This window comes from Mus pahari, chromosome 12 (genome assembly GCF_900095145.1).
Source record: "Mus pahari chromosome 12, PAHARI_EIJ_v1.1, whole genome shotgun sequence".
Lineage (NCBI taxonomy): Eukaryota > Metazoa > Chordata > Mammalia > Rodentia > Muridae > Mus > Mus pahari.
This window is the reverse complement of record NC_034601.1, coordinates 82,689,813-82,701,561: the sequence shown is the minus strand read 5'-3', so window position 1 is coordinate 82,701,561 and position 11,749 is coordinate 82,689,813. Positions and strand designations below refer to the sequence as shown.

Below are 11,749 nucleotides of genomic sequence, written 5' to 3'. Positions count from 1 at the left end.
CCGTAGTAGCGGAACGCGTTGATGACCTTCCAGAAGTGCTCGCGCTCCAGCCGCTCCTCGTCCTCGGCGGGGCCGCGCGCGGGGGGCCCGGCCGGCGCGGCCGAGCCCAAACGCCCGGCGGAGAACTGCACCTCCACCTCCTCGCTTCGCCCGCCGTCCTGGGCCGGTTGAGACGCGGGCGGAGCGCGCCGCCGTCGCTGCATCGCCGCCGCGGCCCACGGCGTGACCCGCCTGCGCTTCCCGGCTCCCGAGTGCGTGGTGGCGGCCGGCCGGGCCTCACTGAGTAACTTCTAATATTTTATTCATGCCGTTTACACAGGAAATGATATGGCACTCATTCTGCAACAGAATGTCTACACTAATCCATCACATGGTAGATGAAGGACCTTGTCCAAATTACAGACACATTGTACAGTCCCTGGGTTTGATCTCCAGGAAGACAGAATAATAACAAAGTACTCCAAGTACAAGGAATGTGCTTACTACATGGAAGTTTTCAACACAGTCCAAGTGAATGCTTATAAATAAGAATGCCTGAACAAATACAACATCGCATCTACAGAGCTCACTTTTTAAAACTGTCATATTCTGATAAAACCATGTTTCCCTAAACACTTTCTTGAATATAGCCCTAACATTTCAACTTGCCTATTTCAAATAAGACAGTTTACACTCTACCTTACAACCACACAGTAAAATTTACCCTATAGATTTTAAATATGATAAATCTTAAGGAAATGGCTAGTCAAATATACAAGTGATTCCTACTACAGAAAAAAACAATACCAACACCAACATGATATCATATCAAAAGAAAATTAATCAACTTCTAATGCTTATTTCACAGCATGAAAAGGTAGTTTATACCTAACCAGACATGATCTAACCATAATACACATCTAACTCCTACACTTAATAATTTAGTCTTGTGATTAATCACAGATTCTTCATTTTTAATCACCCATTATTTAATCAATTCCAAAAAAGAAATAGTACACAATGAAAGTGCTTCATCCTGCTTTGTACAAACAAGTCAACTTCTAAGCATGGGCTTTAAAACAAAATGTAATGTGGCTTAAAACCAGTAGAGATTTAGTTCAGGATATTGCAGCTTACAAAATTGACACATCAGAGTTAGAACAATACGCCGAAGAGCTTACACTGTTCTGACAGCTGTCCACACTCCAATTCTGGGGAATCTAAGACTTCCCTCCTCTTGCTTTCCTCAGGCACCAACCATACAGGCTTCACCCCAGCACACACAAACACTCAAACATACCAAAAGTTAAGGGAGGAAAAAGACACCAAGAGCTACTTTTTTTTTAAAAAAAAAAAAACTGCTCACAGGTCTTTATTCACTAATGGGGTAACATTTTCCCTTTCCCATGCTGCCTCTCACTGAGGGTTCCACCAAGCTAGTGTCCTCCTGTCAGAGGGAAGGTCCTGGTGGCCAGGCACCTGGTTTGGAGAAGGACCTCATTCCTTTCTGGGAGTTGCTGGTCTTTGTTGTCAGGAACAAGATGGGGAAGGACACAGGCCATCAACACTCAGAGCTCATGATATCCCTAGCTGGGGATGCAGGGTAGTAGGGACTGGGGGTATCCCCCACGCTCAGCAGCCTGAATGCCTCAGGAGTCAGGCTCCCAGGATAGCACCAGAGAAACAGCTCTGGGCTAGGGCTCCTGGGTGGTGGCAGGGCTTCAGGAAAAGTCACAGGGGGGCTGCTGTAGGGGTGGCCGTTATGTAGGCTGAGTCGGGAGAAATGGGTGGCCATGTTCTCCTCAGACAGGAACTGCTTGTGCAAAGGTTCCCTGGCGTCCAGGCCCTGAGTCACCCCAGTGGTGGCCCGTGGGTCCCAACTTGGGGGAACCTCACTCCAGAGGCTGTGGCAGGATCATTACGGCAAAAAGAGCTACTTTTAAAAGAGATGCTATTTACACAACCCTTCAAAGAAAATACACAGAAAAATCCTGGCATCGAGTTACAAAAAATTGAATTAAATAGAAAGAAAAACCTTATTTTACCAGCAAAACATGTAAGAACTCCAATACTCCTGTCTGAGTAGACTATTTTCAAAGACACTGTGAAAAAAAATAACCTAAAAATAGTGCAATTAACATTCAAAATTTTCAAAAGATTTTTGAAACTGACAGTGAGCTTCATCTTACCTGGCTTGTATCGTAGTTCTGTATCTAAGACCCCAGAAAGGACCTCCTCTATCTTCTGCACTATCTCTTCATTTGGGAGATTCCTTGCAGAGGCAGCTGTGTCACCTGCCTGGTTTCCTTCAATGGGTGTATTTGTTTCACCATTCAGCTGGCCTTCACTCCTTCCACTTGACAAGAAAAAAATTTCAAAATTAATACTTGCCGCCATCATACTATAATAAATCAGTAACCCAACATTAATAATGTAATTAACATAACCTTACATTATATTATGTTACCCATAAACCTCAAGATTTTCTATTTCAGATGTTTGCCATTAGTACACAAAGTTTTAAAAACTGAGACAGTTAAAAAGAACTTTTAAAATCAGACGTCCAAGTGTGTTTTCAAAATAAGGTAAGCTAGGAAGTGATGGCCTTTAAACCCAGCCCTCAGCACCCAGGAGGCAGAGGCAGGAGGATTTCTGTTGAGTTGAAGACCAGCCTGGTTTACATTGAAAGTTCCAGGACAACACAGAAAACCCTGCCCCCCCCCATCCACCACCACCCCCAAAAAAAAGAAAGAAAAAGGAAAAAAAAAAGAACAGAAAAAATATAATTATTATGATTAAAACAACTTAAAGCTTCCAATTACCTAAATAACAATGAGCCAATTCACATTTACAAAGAAAAACAGATGACCAAGCATTATGGTGGAAAGCCACACTGCACTGATCACAAACCATCCAGGCAAACACTGTGTAAAGGGCTGCTTGTAGCCTCTTCATATTCAGACTGTAACTGAAATGCTGTAAATTTTAAAAAGAAAACCATATCTGTACTTTATACCTATTTTTTAAAAAGTCTGCTTACTAAACAACTTCTAAAATTCAAGAAATTTACTTACACAGAACAAGTGGCAATTCATTTATACTAATAGTAAAATGGTCTATAGCTTGTTTTCATATCACAGGGCCAAAGCATCACCATAGATAAAACAAGGTCATTCACATAAACATTTTTTACTATTTTTGGATGAACTTGCAAAAACTTTAAAATGTATTCAATTTGAATTAGAATTTTGCTACCTGCTAACAGTTTTATTAGAGAAACAAAACACTTTTGTGAGGCATGATTGGTTTTCTAACCCACAAACCTTGTTAGGCTAATAATCAACATTCTAAGTACTGTCTAGTGCCGCTTTCTATTGTTCTATTTCCAAGACAAAGGCCTCACTATGTAGCCCTGGTGGTCTAAAACTCAAGAGGTGTGTGCCCACCTCTGCCCATCTGCTGGGACTAAAGGCCTGCACCACCACACCTGGCCTGCCACCTATTTTTAAAAATCATGAAATTTTAACAAAAGTCCACAATCAGGACTATTACTGTTTCTATAAACGGAGGAAAAAAACTATATGCAATAAATTTTGTGTGTTAGTCTCACCACCTATACTGATGTATAAACAAATAGGGGGAAAGTAGCTCACTCAAGTGACAAATTAAAAAAAAAATGTTTTATATTGCTTATTCCATTAACCATGCTGTTTTTTCTAATGCTCTCATTTCTACTAAAAAAAAAAAAAAAAAAAAAAAAAAAAAGCAGGGTCTCTCTACTTTGTCTGACCTAGAACTCACTACTGTAGACCAACTACCTCACAGGGATTGATTTTCCTGCCTCTGCCTTGTGAGCACTAGGATTAAAGGTTTGTTCCAGTCATCTAGGGCTGGGCAGGAGGACAATGCAGGCACTGTGAAACAGAGGCAGAGGCAGGGAGAGCTTTCTCAAAAATAAATTAATTAATTAAAAAAAAAAAGAAAGAAAGAAAAAGTCAATCTATAAAAAATAATTTTCCTTAAAGCTACCAGAATGTTAATTACAATTACTAAAAAGCAGTTAGAATTTTAAGCCATTTTTCTGTCCAACAAATATCCTAAAAAGGAATTTATGTAGTTATGAAAAGTGTTCAAATAATTGAGACTTTGAAGGACAAACCTGCTCAGAGTATGTCTAAAATACAATACAAAATTATCACACCAAGAGAAAACACATTAGAAGGGCACGATGGCACAAGACTTTTACAGAAGCAGAGGCGGGTGGGTCTCTCAAGTTCAAGGCCAGCCTGGTCTCAGTGCCACACAAAGACCCCAGTCTCCAGCCCCACCCTACAAAAAGTAAATACAGTCAATACAAGAGACTGCTTGGGTTTCAGAATGGTGCTAGCACTGGCCTTTAATCCCAGCAGAGGCAGGCAGATCCCATTAGGTCAAGGCCGGCCTAATCTACAGTGAAGTCTAGGTCAGTCAGAACTACCTAGCGAGTCCCAGTCTCAAAAATCAAAGGTTTCCAGGTAAAATGATATTCCCTTAGTTTATGTTCCATCTCATTTAAAAAACAAAAAAAGGACTCAATGTCTCAAAATGTTAAAAAGCAACACAGTGTATATTTATATTACTTAAAAAAAATTGTGACGCTACCCATTGATTGAAAGATGACAACAGGCCAGTTTCAGCTACAAGGCAAGGCTGTAAGCATTAGAGCCTATCCACAAAAAAAAAAAAAAAAGAAAGAAAGAAAGAAAGAAAGAAAAGAAAAAGAAAAAAGCAAACAAAAATACCCAATCTTGAAAAAAAAATGACACTTTCTGCAATAAAATATGATTAACAGCCAGGCGTGGTGGCACACGCCTTTAATCCCAGCACTCGGGAGGCAGAGGCAGGCAGATTTCTGAGTTCGAGGCCAGCCTGGTCTACAAAGTGAGTTCCAGGACAGCCAGGGCTATACAGAGAAACCCTGTCTCGAAAAACCAAAAAAAAAAAAAAAGATTAACATTATTCTATCCATAGTCCCAGGTAATTTGGGCATATGATTTACAACTGCTTATCAGCTGATTCTTCTAACTCATGTATTCTCTGTTCTCAAACCATTCATAAAAAAAAAATGTAAAAAACATTTACCTCTGAATATTTACTTAAGTTATAACATGACCCACACTATTTTCCTAAGTAAACAACTGAGAAGATCTCTTCAACATTAAATTTTGAGAACCAAGGCTAACCTCTGAAGTCTACTGGCAGTAACAAAAATCCGTCAGTTAAGTCGGGGTAGCAAGGAAAATAACAAAAATAACACATACTCCACTTTCTACTCAATCAAATTAAGCATCCAGCAGTTCCAAAGCCCCCTCCTATCATCCTGTCGAGTATTTTATCTTGTGTCTTACATCGAACGGAGATGTTTTAGTTTCCAACTGTGAAAAGAGTGTTATCCGGTCTGAAGCACAGAGCACTAACCGGGGCCCAAATCGTCTAATAAATAGACTGCGGTGGCCAAACGATCGGAAGCGTACAATAATAAAGAAGTTTTAAGGTTACCCAAGAAGCGGCCGTTAGAGACCCTTTCCGGCGGTAGACACCGACCGGCGAAATGCGCGGAGGCGGGGAGGGGGAGGGGAAAGGCGGCGGCGGAGGAGGAGCTGGGGAAGGAACTAGGCCCGTCCCTGGTGGACGCCGGGCCTCCGAGGAGCTGGAGGGTAGGGGGTGTCCAAACGAGGGAAAGGTGACCGTCTTAACTGGAAGAAAGAAACGGCGTGTGCGACGCCGCGGAAGAGACGATCTTTCTCGAAAGGAACGAACCGGGGACTGAAGGGGGGGGGGGGNGGCCCGGAAAATGGATCCCAGGCCCAGGCGGGGCCGTAGCGGGGCCTGAGCCGAGAAACGACGGCGTTCCGTGAAAGATGCCACGGGAGGATAGACGAAGCCCTAACGGCCCGCGAGGAGCAGAAAAGTCTGGGAAGCGTTTACCTGGAAAGCTCCTGTTGTATTTCCCGGAATTTACTGACCACGAAAGACCTGAAAACCTGCTCGATGTCGGCCGCCATGGCGTCCGCTCCGTTCTCTCAACTCCTCCTCGCTAGTCCTCCAGGCTCCCAGCATGCCTCGGGAGGAGGCGCAGCGGCCAATTCCCTTTATCCCTTTCCTGATTGGCTCGTGAGGGAGCGTCCGCACGGGCTCGCTCCACCCACGAGCCAATCAGCGAACACCGGCCCGCTCTCCTCCGCTGTTTCTGAGCCGCCGGGGTAGAGCTGCTGACGTTTGCGCCGCGCACGAACTCGTCCGCCATGTTAGTGTTTGACGCAGGCGCCATTACAGGAGAAGTCGCTCCCGAGACGACCGCGACAGCTTTGGCTGTTGATCCCCCTCAGCCTGCGGGGACTCCTAAGAGGCTTTCTGTAGCGAGTAAATGCCTGAGATTAGAGGCCATGGAAAAAAAGGGGGACAAGAAAAGCCTCGGCTTGTCCGGCCCGGAGCTCTAACGCGTTGGTTGCAAGCGCCAAGTTGACTTTGGTCAGGGAGCCGTGCATGAGAAAGAAATCCCCATCCCGCGTCCCCACTGTGAGGTGGAAAGGAGCAAGTCCCATTCTGGCTCGATGCTTGCTAGAACCGGCCTCGCGTAGTTTTTAGCAAAGGCTGGAGCGTCTGAGCGACCTGCGTTCTAAGCGCGGTGCACTCGGGCTCCTCCGGAGTCCAGCCCTGGCCGCTCCGCCCTGGCGCTTGGTGAGCAGCCACGGTGAGGCAGCCTCGGCTATGCCCCCGGTGCAGGAGGCTCTGGGGTAAACGGAGGGACCTTATGTGGCAGCCCCGGACGAGCATCGTCAGCCCCAATCGAGGTGCCAGGGAGCCCGGCTAGGCAGCCGGCTCCGACCGCACCCTAAGGCGGGAGGAACCCCCACGGCTCGCCTCGCGGGCGGGGACCCAGGCGGGCCGGCCAATGAGCGGCAGAGCCCATCGGAGGCGGGGCAGAGGCCGGGGCGCGCTGAATTCCCCGGGCCAACTTCCGGCGGGTGCGAGCGGGAGCTGCGTGGCGGGGCTTGCAGGTGCGTGAATCCCTTAGTTTTTAAGATGATGCGTGGACTGCCCATGGGTTTGACCCATGGGTTTAACCTCAGCGACCGGTGCTACTGCTGAAACTGGTGTGGCTGGCGAAAAGGCCACGTGCTTTGCACGGCCTTGACGGAGGTCGGCCAGGTACTTCTTTCCCAGCTTTCTAATTCTGAGGCCGTGTCCAGGTTTCTGTGCATCTCTGCCTTGTAAAAGACAGACCCTGTACACCGATGGCTTTTTATCCGCTCCGGTTTTACCACAGTAACTAACGGTTTACCTGGACCACTTTCGTATTTGGTTTCTACTTTTTCAAAACAAATATTTGGAAGTGGTTTTACCCGATTCTTTTATTCTCTCCTTACCTTATTCTCTTATTCTCGCTATAAATTACCTGCTAGTTAACTGACACCCAAGACGTTACAAAAGACTCTCCTTGTCTCCCGGCTAGTAAGGCCCTGACACCGGAGCCCAGGCACCCAGCCGCTCCTGGTGAAGAGACCCGTCCTGTTATTTCACAGATCCTGAGTAGTAAATGAGAATTGTCTTCTTGCACTGCTGTTCTTATTCAAGTTAGATATAAAAGTTTAATGGCTTCAGCTATTTCTCTAAGAAAATGACACATAAAATTTAACTAAAGTCTATCTTATGTGTAGGAGTGTTGTCCCTTACATGTATGTTTGTGCCCACGTGCATACAATGAATGCCCCAAAGAAGCCGGAAGAAGGCGTTCAGTCTCCAGACCCAGAGTTAGGATGTTTTTGAGCCACCTTGTGGATGCTGGGAGACTAAGCCCCAGCCCTCTGCAAGAGAACCAAGTATTCTGAACTGGTGGACTACCTTACCGGTCTGCTTGGCTTTTCTTTAAATATGGAATCCCAAAATAAAGGATCAATTTAGAATTTACAGATTTCAGTTTTCTTTTTTCCGTAACCATCTTCTGCATAAGTAAATATCTTTTTTTTTAATGTTTTATTTATTTATTTACTATATGTAAGTACACTGTAGCTGTCTTCAGATGCTCCAGAAGAGGGAAGTCAGATCTCATTAAGGATGGTTGTGAGCCACCATGTGGTTGCTGGGATTTGAACTCAGGACCTTCAGAAGAGCAGTCGGGTGCTCTTACCCACTGAGCCATCTCACCAGCCCAGTAAATATCTTGATAATATCTTTGTCCCCCCCCCCCTTTTATTGTTTTTAGAATTTGAACACAAGGCTTCTATTCTAAACAATAGGTATCAATTAAGTATATGAAGTAACATCACATAGCAAATTAGTACTTCCTATTTCTGGGTACTTCGTCGTATACAATATTTTAATGTCATAGTTAATTTTTTTTTAAAGAATTATGTATTTTATGTATAGGAGTACACTGTAACTGTCTTCAGACACACCAGAAGAGGGCATCAGATCCTATTACAGATGGTTGTGAGCCACCATGTGGTTGCTGGGAATTGATATCAGGACCTCTGAGAGGAACAGTCAGTGCCTCTTAACCACTGAGCCATTTCTCCAGCCCCCCCACACACACCTTTTTTTTTTTTTTTTTTTTTTTTTTTTAAGAATTATTTCAGTTAATTCTTAAGAACTAAACTTTTAACAAATGCTTGTATTCAAATGAGATATGTTAGTATTTAATTGTGGTTTCTAATAGATTTCCAATCTAGAGCCTCCCATAAGATCTCAGATCATAAGCCTGCAAGCTGTGGACAATAAACAAATGATTTTGCAACTTGTTTTTGTATGGATACCAAACAAAAATGGTGGGAGAAGCCAGATGTGGTGGCACATGCATGTAATCTCAGCACTCGGGAGGCAGAGGCCGGAGGGTCTCACTGAAGCCTGAGACCATGTGGGTGTAATGACACATGTTTGGTATCCCAGCTACTTGGAAGACGGGGGCAAAAATCTGGTTTGTTTTCTTTTTTCTTCTGTCTTTCTTTTTTGTTTTTGGCTTTGGAGACAGGGTTTCTCTGCAGTTCTTGCTGTCATAGAGATCACTCTGTAGTCTGTAGACTGGCCCCAATCTCAGAGGCCCTCCCACCTCTACCTCCTGAGTGCTGGGATTAAGGGAATATGCCAACACACACCAGCACAAAAGAATCTCTTGGGCTCAGGAATTCAGGTCTAGGGTAAGCAGAGTAGCAGGCCCCCATCTCCTGAATAAATAACAAAATATAAAAATCCATTTTCTTGCTAAGGGTTAATGGTTATCAGATCTTCCTGGAACTCACTCTGTAGACCAGGCTGGCCTCAAACTCAAAAATCTGCCTGCTCCTACCTTCCAAGTGCAGAGATTAAAGGCGTGTACCATCTCTCTCTCTCTCTCTCTCTCTCTCTCTCTCTCTCTCTCTCTCTCTCACTACTGCCCAGCTTGGTTGGTTGGTTTGTTTGTTTAGAGGTTGGTTTTTGTTTTTTGTTTTTTGTTTTTTTTTTTTTTTTTTTGACACTCTGTGTTCCCCAGGGCTGTCCTAGAGGTCCCTCTGTAGACCAGGCTGGCATCAAACTCAGGTCCACCTGCCTCTGCCTCCCAAATGCTGGGATCAAAGGCATGCACCAACCTGTCCTACCTTAAATCCCAATTTCTAAATAATGAATCTCGGGATAAAAATGTCACGTGTATGAAAACAAATGATTGTGTGAAAATCCTATTTATAAATTATGATTTGTACAGCTAGGCGTGGTAGTACCTGCCTGTAATCCCAACACTTGGATAGTGGCTAAAACGGGGTTTCCCATGAGTTTGAGACTAGCATGAGCATGACTTTCTCATAAGAAAAGAATAGCTGGAGACACAGCTCAGTGGTTAAGAGCACTGACTGCTCTTCTAGGGGTCTGGGGTTTGATTACCAGCAACCACATAGTGACTAACAACCACCTATAATACGACCCCAGTTCCAGGGGATCCAGCAATCTCTTCTGGCCTCCATGAGCACATAGCACAGCTGTGGTACACAGGCACACAGGCAGGCAAAACACCAGCACACATAAAAATTAACAAAAGAAAACACCACCAAAAAAGAGAAATTGTTTTTCAAAATACATGTGATATAAAATGTCGACTATGGTTTACTTTCTGCAGGTTTCATTTTGTTTCTGAATCCCTGCTTCGGAGACAGCAATGGCAGCCCGAGTTCTTGTCATTGGTAGTGGGGGAAGGGAGCATACCCTGGCCTGGAAACTCGCACAGTCTCCTCACGTCAAACAAGTGTTGGTTGCCCCAGGGAATGCAGGCACCACGTGCACTGGGAAGATCTCCAATGCTGGTAATTATGTTTCAAAATGGGGAGCGGGGGTTAATATTTGTTGGTGATAAATGATAGCTCACATATGCTCTTTCATAAGGTGTATTTCTATTTAAGTTTGAATGCATTCTAAGTTTACTTTTTTTTTTTTTTTTTTTTTTTTTTTTTTTTTTGGTTTTTCGAGACAGGGTTTCTCTGGGTAGTCTTGGCTGTCCTGGAACTCACTCTGTAGACCAAGCTGGCCTCGAACTCAGAAATCCGCCTACCTCTGCCTCCCAAGTGCTGGGATTAAAGGCGTGCGCCACCACGCCCGGCCTAAGTTTACATTTTTAAGGTAGTAACGTAAATTCTCAATGTATGAGGTGAACAAAGGGTAGTGTATCTTAAGCCTTCTGAACCACTGTGACCAAAAAGGCAGCACGTGCACAATGCAGATTGAAGGAGTATGTAGATTTATATCTACAAAATCGTGAATGAGGCTGTCAACTATGGACTCTGGTCCCATTAATAATTTTTTCATAAACTAAACAGTTTGCAGGATGAAGGATAAAACCCAATCTCCTCATCTTACCCTTACAAAGACCTGTCTTGTTTCACCTTGTTCGTACAACAGCCAATGTCCCACATACTTATGAAGGAAATCAGGAGAAAGACAGAAGTAATAAGAAAATAACCCCCTAGGCTGGGTGTGGTGGCGCACACCTTTAATCCCAGCACTCGGGAGACGAGGCAGACACAGGCGGTCTAGTTCCAGGACAGCCAGGGCTACACAGAGAAACCCTGTCTCGAAAAACCAAAAAAAAAAAGAGAATAACCCCCTTCTCTGAGGTGCTCTATCTAGAAACAAGGTATTATGTGCTTATTGGAGAAGTGGCTCGTCTGTGTGTGTGCACTTGGAGTTGTAGGGACCCACCCATCAGAATCACCCAGGATTATCATAAATTAACTGCCATTGGCAGCAGCTGAGGAGAGGCGTGCCCTCATCTGCTGTACTGATGGAGTTAATCCAACTGGGCCCACTTGTGGTTGGATGGAGAGGCTGGCCTTCTCTGGACATGGAGAAGAGTTTTCTTACATAGAATCTTTGCCTTAAACACAAAAGACCCTTCCTGACTCGACCAGAACTAGCCTCCCAGTTTGCCTTGGAGCAGATTTGCTTAGTTTGTCCATATTTGCTATGGCTTATGTATTTACTAACTAGTATTCATGTACTATATTATTAATATCACAAGATTAAGGGTCCTAGTTTGTTGTAACATCTTAATCACAGGCTAATACAGTACCTAATACACAGTGGATTCTCAATAAACTTTGAGTGACATTTAAAAGATGTTTCTGAGTGTTATCTGGACTTGTCTGATTACTGTGTACCTAACACTGGAACAGGGGCAGTCACGGTGTAATATCGGGAGTCACTCAGCTGCTGTTGGGACGGGGCAGTCACGGTGTAATATCGGGAGTCACTCAGCTGCTGTTGGGAC

General features: G+C 44.4%; 2 protein-coding genes and 1 pseudogene across 10 annotated transcripts in view; 1 reads left to right on the top strand and 2 right to left on the bottom strand.

The window, feature by feature from the left end:
- Son (SON DNA binding protein) overlaps positions 1-6,085 on the bottom strand; it is a 31,608-nt gene extending 25,523 nt beyond the window's left edge. For all 9 annotated transcript variants that reach the window (XM_029544388.1, XM_029544389.1, XM_029544391.1 and 6 more), the window contains exons 1-2: positions 5,947-6,085; positions 2,169-2,335 (exon numbers count right to left, since the gene is read on the bottom strand). In XM_029544388.1, coding sequence (XP_029400248.1) covers positions 2,169-2,335; positions 5,947-6,023 — 244 coding nt within the window. In that variant the 5' untranslated portion in view covers positions 6,024-6,085. The remainder of the gene's footprint in view (positions 1-2,168; positions 2,336-5,946) is intronic.
- LOC110329972 lies at positions 1,336-2,162 on the bottom strand (annotated as a pseudogene).
- Positions 6,086-6,938: 853 nt separating the features above from the next.
- Positions 6,939-11,749, top strand: part of Gart (phosphoribosylglycinamide formyltransferase, phosphoribosylglycinamide synthetase, phosphoribosylaminoimidazole synthetase) — a 26,450-nt gene continuing 21,639 nt past the window's right edge. The window contains exons 1-2 of the mRNA XM_021209009.2: positions 6,939-7,019; positions 10,106-10,289. Of these exons, the coding sequence (XP_021064668.1) occupies positions 10,145-10,289 (145 nt within the window). The 5' untranslated portion in view covers positions 6,939-7,019; positions 10,106-10,144. The remainder of the gene's footprint in view (positions 7,020-10,105; positions 10,290-11,749) is intronic.